At 47.7% G+C, this 12409-nt stretch overlaps 2 protein-coding genes across 2 annotated transcripts; both read left to right on the forward strand.

The window, feature by feature from the left end:
• The first annotated feature begins 1866 nt into the window (after nt 1–1866).
• LOC119366091 lies at nt 1867–3888 on the forward strand. Its single transcript, XM_037631772.1, has 4 exons — nt 1867–1998; nt 2100–2272; nt 2375–2794; nt 3539–3888. The coding sequence occupies exons 2-3, from the start codon at nt 2126–2128 to the stop codon at nt 2732–2734; spliced, it is 507 nt and encodes a 168-aa protein (XP_037487669.1). The 5' UTR covers nt 1867–1998; nt 2100–2125; the 3' UTR covers nt 2735–2794; nt 3539–3888.
• Nucleotides 3889–10018: 6130 nt separating this feature from the next.
• On the forward strand, nt 10019–11548 carry LOC119368615. The gene is made up of 4 exons (XM_037633823.1): nt 10019–10274; nt 10425–10531; nt 10625–10949; nt 11109–11548. Exons 2-4 carry the CDS (start codon nt 10427–10429, stop codon nt 11159–11161), a joined length of 483 nt encoding a protein of 160 aa, XP_037489720.1. The 5' UTR covers nt 10019–10274; nt 10425–10426; the 3' UTR covers nt 11162–11548.
• Nucleotides 11549–12409: the final 861 nt, after the last annotated feature.

The following is a 12409-nucleotide window of genomic DNA, read 5'->3' on the forward strand; positions in this document are numbered from 1 at the left end:
GCCGCCGCTGGCTTGGTCCGTCGGGCCCTGCCCGCGCGGTGCCGGTGGCGGCGGGCCGTTCCTTCCCCCCGCGCGCGTTGGGGGCGCGGGGGCCCCCTGACGGCAGTGGTGCTGCTCGGTCGGCAGCGGTGTGGCTCGGCGGCGGAGATCCCATGGGCCACGGCTGCCCTTGGCGCGGTGACGCGGCCGTTGGTCGAGGGCGGCGCAGGCCGGCGGCTCGGTGCGGCGATGTTGCTCCCTGGTGGTGGCGAGGCGTCGGTGGTCTACATGTGGCGCTGGCTTCGTTGGCCGGCGTGCTGCAGCATGGGGATAGGGACTGTCCGGACCCATGTGGGTCCGGCCGGGCCGTCGGGGCCTGGCAAGTCCTTATCGCCGAACTGGTCGGCTCCGCGAGAGCGATGGAAGTTGTCCCCTCCCGCCGGTCGAGTTGCGGTTGCCCCTGGGGCTGTTATCTCCTTTCCCTCCCCCCAGGTCTCGTGTCGGCGGCCCCAGTGAGACGGTGATGTCGGTCCGGTGACCGTGGTGGCACAGGCTGGTGGGCGACAGGCTGGGTAATGCATTACGGAGAGTCTGGAGGTGGTGGTGGTTGTTTGGATCGGGAGAAATCCCTGGCGGCTCGTCCGGCTCTGACGCGGTGACGCCTGCTGGCGCCGCCTGACCTAGCTTCCCGAAGGGCTTCGGGTATACCCCTTCCCCACTGCCCTCCGCGTACCAGGGCAAACCCTTGGACTGGTTCGGGCAACAGCGGCGGCGCCGTCGCATTCTTTCTTGAAGGTGTTGCTTGGTATGCGACGCTCCGGAATGCTAGGAACGCGGTGGTACTTCTTTGGAGGGTGCAGCGGTTGCCGGTCTTCGTCACTTAGTTGATCTGGCGGTGTCGGTATTTGTTTCTCTTTTCTTTCTCTTGATTTTCGTTTTGGGCTTGATTGTGTTGCGGCCCAGCTGTGGTCCCGGCGAGTTGGATGTATCGGTTGGATGCTTTACAATATAAAGCGGGGGGAAACCCTTTATCGTCAAAGAGTCCTTTGTTTTTTTTATGATGCAAACAAACTAACTAATATACTATAGGATTGAGATGAGCATGACATTTCAATCCTATGTTTTTTTCTATTTTTATGTTTTAGAATCTTTGAATAAAAAAGGCCCTAAAGCAACTAGCTCGTTTGCGGGTATATGATTGCTTTGGTTTGCATTGATTTGTTTTCGTTGTCACTGCTTATCATCACATTTTCTGCTTCTTTTCACACGTCCTTCGAATAGATGGCAAGGGTCAAGGAAAACCGCGTAGGCCTTTAGAGCACCACCTTCCATTCTTGGCAAAGATAGAACAGTGCGGTTATTAGAGTGCACATGCTGACATTCAAGAAAACGGCCACTGAGCTTGCAGCAAGGTGGTGTTAGTAGTGACGCAAATGGAATTTGCCGCTCGATAGTTGGTGTTAGTAGTGCACAAAGCATGAGGGTTGCTACTGGAGTAGAAAATTACTGCAGTTAAAATGAGCTAGCCAGCTACCGTAGCTTTTTACTGCCATGCATATGCAGATCCTACAACATGTACACTAATGAGCATGTGGGAGGTTCTCATGAGCAGAGGACAGGGATTGCTCAGGCCCAAGCTCTAAGATTTACGTTACATCAATCAAGGCTTGGATCCCTTCCAAGAGTAGGTTACAAGGGTGGAGGGGCAAGTAATGCATGTCTATGCCTGTGTGCGCTGAACTTCATTCAGATCACATGTCTGTACATCCCATTGCATGAAAGAAATTAAGCGTTGCCAATGGTAGCATACGCGCTCCACAGACGCAGCTTCCCCGCAGTTTCCTCCATCGTCACTGCCATCCATTCATCGACACGTTTGCAGGCGTTGGGGCCGGCGCCACGCGTCGTCGCTTTCAATCGCGGGCTCGCAGCTGCTCTTAAACCGCTCCACCGTGAGCGTGGCCGTCGTGCCATGCCATTGTTGCTCTCTAGCTCGAACCCGGCCCTTAGAAGAAGCACGTACGCCACTTCTTCTTCTTCTCCTTCTCCTTCCTCCTTCTCCTTCTCCTTCTTCTTCTTCGTTGCTGTTGAAATTAAGCTGACTGTGCGCTGCGTTGTAGTTGTAGCTGATCTCGTCCTGGCAGGCATGGACGGCAAGACGGAGATGCTTCTTCCGCGCCCTGTGACCGTGGCCAAGAAGAAGATCCCAGGTTCTGTCTGGCTGGTCTGCGGATGGGCGCTCCTCAGCGCCTGCGCCATCGCCTTGGGCCACTACGATCTCCCCTGCAGACAGGTAATTACCCCTTGGACGCTGGACACGAAATTAATTCCGAGCTTTTCCGACTGACCGATCGATCACGCGCCGGCCGGCCTCCTGTTCGTCGTCTGCATGCAGGCCACGTTCGTTCTGCGGTGCGGGTGCGTTGAGCTGACGGACACCAAGGCCGCCTGCTTGAGCGCCCTCTGGATCGGGGCCCTGCTCTGCACCGCGTCCCAGGCAGCCGCGGCGGCGCTGGCGCTGCTGCTCCCACGCCTCCACCCCGAGCTGCTCTCGCTCTCGCTCTGGCTCGCTGCCACCGGCCACTGCATGGCCAGCGGCGCCGTCTTCATCCTCTGCTTCGCCGAGCCATGCCCAGGATGCTGCTTCCACAGCACACTCTTCCACCTGGCCCTGTGCTTGTTGGAGTTGGGCGACGTCGTCGGCTCCATGGCTCTCGTCGTGGGAGCGGTGAGGAGTAAGGCACACAGCATGTAGGCGATTAGCCCAGCAAGCTGCAGGGCACTGTATGTGTCCATGGATCAGCTCAAGATCGAGGTACTCTGATGAGCTCGTTCTCGCCAAGGAAGAATAAATCTATTGTAGTAGTATGCAGTATGCTGCGAGGAGTGATGGAGCGAGTGCCGTATGTATGTATGTGTGAATCTGCAACTAGTGCCTGATTTATGTTCATGAACTCATATGTTGCTCCTGGCGTTGAGCATCACTATTGTTTTCCATTCAACCTGCAACCGCTGGCGTATGTATCTGTTGGAACTAATCTTGTTATTACTATTAAGTGAATAGGACTAGTCTCATGTTTATTTCTGTTTGATGACATTAGTTGGAGTAGTCGACAAAGTCCTAGCTAGTTGTATGCACGCAGTGGATCGGCAGAGAGCACGACACAGAGATATAGTGTGTGTATTGCAGCGAGCGGATCGGTAACCATCAGTTGAGTATATGCATGCACGTGCTGTTAGTATTAGTCATGTATTTAGTGACCAGTTAGTGCATGCATGCAATTAAGATGTGGTTTGCATTAGTGGTCAAGTGTTTGTTAGTACTCCCTCCGTTTCTTTTTAGTCCGCATATCAGATTTGGTCAACGTCAAACTTCATAAACCTTGACTAACTTTATAGAACAAAATATCAACATTCATAATATGAAATCAACATTATTATATGCATCATGATATTAATTTTCATAGCATATAGGTTTAGTATTATAGATGTTGATATCTTTTTATATATATTTGGTCAAATTTTGCATCGCTTGACTTTGACCAAATCTTATATGCAGACTAAAAAGAAACGGAGGGAGTAGCTAGCTACATGTATGGAAGAAAACGGCCGAGCCGTGTGGCCGTTGCGTGAGGTAATTAGCTAGTGCTGACGTGGGTGCGTCTGTGCATGTTAGTGGGTTAGTGGCTGTGTTCTGGCCGTGTGAGTCCGGTTATATAAGCCATGTTTTGGCGTTGTGTTAAGAGTGAGAATTGAACAAGAGGAAAAGGCACAAGTGTGTGCGGTGCCACAAAAAAAATTCCCTGTGTGTTCATGTTCTACCTCTTGTGTATGTGTGTAGTTTCTTTCTAGCTTCATCCTGGGCAAAGCCAACAGTATCCATATGGGTTTGGTCCGGATTTTTCATTACGGAGTAGTACCTTAATTACCTGTTCCTCTTGGTTGGGCTCCGTTTGGCCTGAACGACGTATGGGTACCTACTTGCAAGGTTTGAGATTGGTTGGGTCCAATGGATGGGCATGGCTCTGGCTGGCTGGCTAGTACGAGCGAGCGGTGCAGATCCATCATGGCCGCGCGCACATGAGACATGACGAACGTGTTTTGGCATTGCCACAACGATGCAAGGTCACAGGCCGCATTGGTGGTGGTGCAGACCGATGATGCACGCTGTCGTTCAACGGGGGGAGAGTGGGACATGCCACTCGTCCGGATCGAGCCTCAGTTGCAAGCAGAAGCGCAGGCCCATGATTCTTCCAGAATCCGACCCCTATCCAGTTTCTTACAGAATCTTTAAGCCCCATTTATTTTACAATCCTATCTAATTAGACCCTAACTAGGTATGATTGTAAAATAAATGGGGACCGAAGATTCTGGGAGAAGCTGGATAAAGGTCGGATTCTGAAAAAATCCCCAAATTTTGGCAAAAGAACTGGGCCGCAGAGTGGCGCGGCGGTATTGCCGCGAGGCTATTGCGGTCAACCTCCACGTAACTACAGCGGCCATTTCTGAAAAAGAAAAAGAAAAAAACTACAACGGCCACTTCTCAAAAAGAAAAGAAAAAAACTACAGCGGCCAATCGCGACCGACCCGTGGGCGTGTGGCCAGCAGCAATCCCACTTAGTAGAAGCACGTACGGTTATATCCTCCATATGCATGTCCATAAAAAGAATATCCTCCATGCATGAAATTTCCAAAAAAAAAAATGCTGCATGCATGCGTGCCATGGTGGTCTCGGGCTTTTACGATTTTTCTTTTGAGGTAAATACACCAGCGGTGTTTGAATTTGCCATGAATGTGCAGTTTAGTGCCCGAACTTGTAAAATACATTGAATTGGTTTCATAACTTGCCATGGACGTGCATATACGGTTCATTTGACATTTGTATACGTTCGAGACGCTGATGAGGCGCGCCAACATGGCATGGGAACCGTTGCCTGGATGGCAGGGACAAGGATGTGTGGCCTGATTTTTTGCGGAAACCCCTTCGTAATTATTTTTTGTACAATAGGGCCCTTTTGGATAAACTGACAAATTATAAAATAAAAACTATAATAACTATAAAATACTAAAAAAAACAGATACTGTGCTGGTTCGAATGGGCCACCCTACAAGTACTGTCTCGTTTGCATGTTGTGCTAGCCACTAGACCTCTGCACATTTGCTGCCACATAAAGATTCGTAATCTTTATGAAAATAAGCTGAACAACATAAATAAAAGGATTTTTTGCGGGGTATAAATAAAAGGAATTCAATAATCTAGCAAAAGTAGTACCAACTCCGTGACTCGAATATCGGACCAAAGCTTATAGACCACGCACGGATGCCACTCCAACCAATGAGTTCTCATATATCAAAAGTGCAAGTACTCTTTGTGACTGTATAACAAAAATACTGTCAAAAGAATGCAAAAATCTTCATGTTATTTTAAATGGAATTCACGTTTTTCTTAAAACATATTCATTCAATTGAAAATATTTATGAATGATAAAAATGTTTATATGATTCAAGTAATATTCATGTGAGGATCCGCAATCTAAGGGCGCACTATGCTTGTATTTATTTTTTTAGAAAACAGACAAACTTTTATATACTATATAAACTTTTCAAACAACACAGTTTTTACTTAAAGCATGAACACATCTATATACTACATGAATATTTTATTAAAAATGTAGAAAATTTAACTTAAATGAGAATTTATTTAAATATATGAATGTTTCTAAAATTACTTTAATATTTTATTAAAATGCAAATATTTTTTAATATTATAAAATATATTCTTAATTCAATTATTGTGTCTATTTTTGTTAAATTATTGCATTGGTATTTGATGAAATTATATGAAATTTTTAATGTAATTTGTCTGAAATATACATATATTGTTTGTAACACATGATTATAATTGATGTGCTTTTTACAAAACTTTGAAATGAAAAAAGACACGTTGAAAACTAAGCCACACTGCGGTCTGTTTTTGCCCCACGGGCAGACGAGCTCGTTATGTTATAAATCTAAGTTTATCAGTTTTACCATTCGATGTCGCCGGTTGGAGTGGTATGTGTGTCAGCTATATAGCCCCTTGTTGCAGGTTCAAATCAACGACACTATATTGTTGGAATAATTTTTTTAATTTATGTTGTTCAGCTTCATGTTTATAAGGTGTATGAATCCTTTCTTGACACTAAATTTGAACTAGTCTTCTGGCTATCCACCCTCACGTACCTGAGTCAGGTCACTGGTTCAAACCCCGAAACCTTTTTAGTTATTAATAGAATACAAATAGATTTTGGTAGAATTTATCAATATCTCTAAGGGCCATTTTGTAAGAAAAATAATAATATTATTTTGGGTTTTCTCCGCAAAAAAACTAGGCCACACGCTTTGTCCCTCACATCCAGTCCCTGACAATGGGTCCCATGCCATGATGGCGTGCTTGTCAGCGTCTGACAATGGGTCCCATGCCATGATGGCGCGCCTTGTCAGCGTCGCGAACGTATACAAATGAGATTTGAACCGTATATGCACGTCCAAGCCAAGTTATGGAACCAGTTCAATGTATTTTACAAGTTCAGACACCAAACTACACATTCGTGACAAGTTCAAGCACCAGTGGTGTATTTACCTCTTTTCTTTTCCAAGAGCACAACTCTGTGAAAGAATTCAGTATTGTTATCCACTATTCCCTTTTAAGATCAAAATCTTCACTTGTTTTCCGAAGCCAGAATTCCTCTTATCTATATCTATATCTATTATACTAATAATAAAGCGAGAAAGGTTTCATGATTCTTTTTCGTCACCCCTTTATATTTGTCAATTTTTGTGTCAACGACAATGGTTTTTTTTGGGTAAAAAAACGATTCGCGTTGTCTATCAGTCTATGTCGTGGAAATTACCTCCACATCGCCTATGGGTACAAATCATCGACGTTGTGGATAGAGCAACCGCTCCCTCCGAGAGCGTCTGGCGCCGCCACCTAGATTCATTGGAGTCGGATTGAGGTATGCTCCATGTAGCCGATCAGGCCTACACCGCACAGCTCGGCGTCGATCAAGCCGCTGTTGTGCGCAATCCTGGATCTGCCAGAGAAGGAGAGAGGGCAAACGAGGAAAAGGAGCCAAGGGCTACCACCGCAGCTGTGGGGAGGGGATGAGCGGGAAGAAGGTTGCCTCCCTCCGGCGCGCATCTGGCGGTCAATCCAGGAGGTTGGGAGGTGGCCACCGTCAATCCAGACGACCACCAACACCATTGCTGGTAGTCGCCTTGACTGCGATAGCTAGCTACGGCCTGCGGGCACGCAGGCCGGCGTTCTGTGTGCACATGCGGCGACTGGCTGAGCGCACGCAGGGCCGGTTGAGGCCCTAAATGCGGCGGTACCTTGAGCAGTTGTTGCTAGCCCTCATGTTGCTTTTCTCTAATTGCATGGTCTCAGCCCGAACCAACAGGGAGAGTTCATATGCCATTCACAAGAACAATGTCAATTCTTTTTGTCATTGTCAACATTTTCATAAGGATCACTTTAAGCAGCCCGATAAAATCTCTACTACTTAAAAAGAACGTCCTATCATGTCTTACATCAATGGTTCTACTACATGATACATGTCGATTGTTTGCCGATGAAAGGAAATAAATGTTTCCTAAACATATCGAACTTACAACTCTTGCAAATATAAACCGTTCGAATTATATTTGTTGATATGGTGGTTGAATTGGTACTTATAAGTTAATATTAAAATATAGAAAAGAGAATATATACAACCTACGTATAGACAATTTGCTGCAAAACTAGTTGTGTATAAGAAGGAATCTTTTTAGATTGTGTACATAGACATTTTACACAATGTGATATAGACATACATTTGGAGTTGCTACACCAGTGCTAGATAATCCTGGTTGAGAACAATAAATACACGGTCGAGAGGATTCACACCCTGGTTGCTTGGAAAGACCAAGCAGCCACGCTGACCGCCACATCCAGCTGAACTATTTGTTGAAACGAAAGAACTTACTTTTCTCTTATTAGGCTGCGATCCAACCGAGCTAACTCTAGCTTTTGTAGCTAAAGTGGGTTCCTTCACATATTGCGCATAGTCCCACTTTGCTCCCTTGAATCTGAAGCCATCAATTTAAATACAACTACGAGTTAAAATCACTAAGTGATAAACATGTAGAAGGAAGAGGGTGAGGAGTGGGTCCACTTAATCCCCATGGAACAAACACACCATTGTTTGGTTATATATGAGTGCTAAGTGAGCATCGACCTAAGGATCTGTGCGGAAATGACGAAAAATGGACCCCGACTAAAAAGTGCACGTATTAATTGCCATGTTGAAACGGTATTTTGTCGACATTCCGAGTACACCAATTAAATCCTCTCGATCAATGGAAATATGGGGCTAAGTGACCCCAGCCTAATGACCTACGCCGATGACCCACACAAAAATATAGACACGTCTAAGTGGACCCCTGGCCTAATAATACCAAAACGAGGGAGTATAACAAAAGAGCCGATGACCACCGGTACTAGAGCTCGTTTCGTGATTGATTTGCACAGTTGATGTAAATATCTTCTAGACATTGTGTGTGTATTTTGGTGGGCGGGACAATCACTGACATTGCCGTACGTATATTTTGGTGGATGGGACAATTAACGCTTTCTTCGTAGTGAAGCACAATTGTGCTTGCACATACAATTTTCACTAAATTTGAGTACATGTCAAAATTCTATCTCCTTACAACGCATGGGTGTATGTGATGGTCCATTCTATAGAACATCTAGAACTTCAATTTACTGATTAAACTTATGTTGATGATGTGTTAAAAAAACTTTGATGATATTTGGACGTAGGTGTATTTTCTCTCTCTTCGAGGTACAAGTAATTTGCAAGGATCCTCATGTTTTGTTGGAAGCAAACATGTTCTTTCAAGTATTGAGCACTTGGACTTCTGATCGATTGGTTCCCCACATGTATAGTGACCATCCCACTTTGTTAAAACACTATTACGCGGAGGACTAATAAATCAGGATGGAGGTAGTAGCTCGCTTTCTCACTTTAGCCTAGGCAAGCGTGATTGATATGTGTTCCATTGGTTTATTTTCTTCAAGGGGCTGATGATATAGATGGTGGAGACGTGTGTCATTGTCATTGGTCATCATCACATTTTCTTCTTCTTCTTCTTCTTTTCATACGTCTTTCAACTTTCAAGTATTAGATGCCAAGGGTCAAGGAAAACCGTGTAGTCCCCACTTCCATTCTTGGCAAAGATAGAACGATGCAGTTACAATGCACATGCTAACATGAATATGCTATTGGGCTTGCAAAATGCGTAAGGTGGTTCGGTAACATGCTAGTGCCATATGGACACAGAGTTTGTGATACCGACCTCACATGCATCCGATCCGGGTGAAGAGTAAAATCCCGAAAATAGTAAAAAAAAATCATGATAAGTGCTACTAGGAACCATACAATCAACTTTTATTTTTGCGAGAAACTATACCACTATAACTCCCATGCAAGTAGTTAAGCACTAGGCCATCAAGACCAAAAATAAGGTGATGAATGAGTCCATCTTCAAAACCTAATTGATCTATGACCAGCAACCTAATGTATATGTGATGTAACTCCAAATTAAGGTTGTGCTGCCTTGTGCATACCGGCTAACGGCATCCAACGTAGAAATAATTTCAAAATAAAATATATGAAAAGTAAACTAGTCAAATATATGAGTACTACCACCCGCTAGGCTTCTAGACTAGGAGTAAGGTGTAGTAATAGCTAGCTGATGAAAATGTTGGATGAAGCGACAGTGCTCGGTGTGGGCATGGGCGACGGGGGAAGCACACAAATGGAATGGCCGGTCGATAGCTATTACTAGCTGGGGGCCAGTAGTGCACAAAGCAATTAAAATGAGCAAGCCAGCTGCTACTGTAGCCTTCACGCATGCATGTATGCATGTGCCTGTGTGTGTGCGCGCGCTGAGCCTCACTCACATCACATGTCTGTACATCCCATTGCGCGAAAGGAATTAGCGTTGCCAAAGGAGCGATCGATCAGGCTCCACAGACGCTGCCCAGCCCGCAGTTTCCTTCCTTGTGCCCAGCCCCATCGTCACTGCCATCCATCGATCGACACGTTGCGGGTGTTGGGGCCGGCACACCCGGGGCCGCGTCGTCGCTTTCCATCGCTGGCTCGCAGCTGCTCTTAAACCGCTCCCCGAGCGTGGCCGTTCTGCCCCGCCATTGCTCTCCTCTCTCCAGCTCGAACCCGTCAAGCTAGCAAGCAATCGGAGCAGTGAGGGTGAGTGAGTCCCCTCCCCCTCCGTCCCATCGATCCCCGGCCGGCCATCTACTTCTTCTTCTTCTTCTTCTTCTTCTTCTTCTTCTTGATTCTTTCCTGTTGAAATTAAGCTGACTGTGTGCTGCGTTGTATCCGATCTCGTCCTGGCAGACATGGACGGCAAGAACAAGATGCCAGGTTCTGTCAGGCTGGCCTGCGGATGGGCGCTCCTCAACGCCTGTGCCATCGCCTTGGGCCACTACCAACTCCCCTGCCAGGTAATTACCCCTTGAACCCTGTACATTCCGATCGAGTTTCCGACCGACTGCCTGATCACGCGCCGGCCGGTCATGCTCGTTGTCTGCATGCAGGCCACGTCCGTTCTGCGGTACCGGTGCGATGAGCTGACGGACACCAAGGCCGCTTACTTCAGCGCCCTCTGGATCGCAACTCTGTGCTGCGCTGGAACCCAGGCAACCGCGGCGGCGCTGGTGCTGCTGCTCCCACGCCGCCCCCGCTGTGTACACCGTGTACTGGCCTACGCCTACCTCACGGTCGCGGTCGCCTGCGGCGCCGGCCACTGCATGTACAACGGCGCCATCCTCATCCTCCGCCCTGCAGGAGTCTACTTCGCCGTCGTCAGGATCCTGTTCATGGTGGGCGACATCATCTGGACCACAGCTCTCTGCCTGGAAGGTGAGGAGTAGGGCAAGTAGCACGCACCACGCAGCCACGCTTAGTTGAGCCAGCTGCATGAGATTATGTGATTATGTCGAACTGAGGAAGGTTGAGTCTGGGGTGCAGGCATGAGCCGACTGACTCATCTATCTCACGCTCTCCATTGCTTGTTTGCAGGTAATTCAGTGTGCCCGAGATGCCGGAATGAGGCGGGTCATCTTCGAAACTGATGCTACAAATTTGAAGGATGGCCTGTGTAGCAAGCAATGCATATGATCTCTCACAGCAAGGTACTATCTTTAGGGAGGCCAAGTATATGCTGTTTACTGGTTTCATCGAGTACAAAGTTGTATCCCGTGTCCAAGAATGTAATCGTGTTGCTCATACATTAGCGGGTCATGGTGCGTCTATGAAACCTGGTGCTCATTTGTTGTGGCATGGTACGGTTCTAGACTTTGTAATCTCTGATGTAGCCAGAGAGTATGCACGCACTATGCTGCGAGGAGAGGACAGATCGAGTGCCGTATGTGTGTGTGAATCTACTAGTGTCCGATTTATGTTCATGAATCAGCTCATATGTTGTTTCTCGTGTTGATCATTGTTTTCCATTAATTCAACCACCTGCAACTGCTGGCGTATGTATCCATCAGGGTTCAGCTGCCGTTGGTTATTTGGTCAGGATTTTTAGTCACGGAGTACCTTACATGTTCCTCTAGATCGGCCGGGGGCGGGGCTGTGTGCGTCGTGGCTCCGTTGAGTCCATGGTGGCTGGGCATGGCTCTGGCTGGCTACTGCGAGCGGTGCAGATCCATCATGGTTGCTGCGTGCACATGACGGGGGAAGCACACAAATGGAATGGGCGGTCGATAGCTATTAGCTGGGGTTGGGGTCAGTTGTGCACAAAAGCACGCGGCCGGGTAACATGCGGATGCTACTTGAGTAGTAGAAAATTACTGTGCGCTTGCTAGGTTTTTACTGCCATGCATGTATGCATGTGCCTCTGTGTGTGTGATGACATGTCTGTACATCCCATTGCACGAAAGAAATTAGGGAATGGTTACACGTCCGTTGTCTGATCTTTAAATTTGATCAGTCGAACGGTGGGCTACCCTTCTTCTTCCCCAGGTTGCCGCACGGGCCACCGGCCGAACCACCTGCGGCCACCACCCGTGGCCGGCTGTGCTCCACGCAGCCTCGTCGCCCCGCCCTTCCTGAAACCGCACCCCACGGCCGGTCTTGCCGCCGCCCCTGGCATCCCTCTAGCCCCGCCCATGGTCGAGTTTTTTCTCCTGCGAAGTTGCACCACAGCCCCACCACCGGTCTTGTCGCCGTCCCCGGCCATCGATCTAGCCCCGCCCGCGTTCGGTCTTTTTCTCCGACGAAGTTGCGCCACCGCCCCACTGCCAATCTTGCAGCTGTCCATGGCCATCTCTCTAGCCCCGCCCACGTCCGGTATTTTTCTCTAGAGAAGTTGCGCC

The sequence above is a fragment of the Triticum dicoccoides genome, chromosome 2B, assembly GCF_002162155.2.
Source record: "Triticum dicoccoides isolate Atlit2015 ecotype Zavitan chromosome 2B, WEW_v2.0, whole genome shotgun sequence".
Classification (NCBI taxonomy): Eukaryota; Viridiplantae; Streptophyta; class Magnoliopsida; order Poales; family Poaceae; genus Triticum; species Triticum dicoccoides.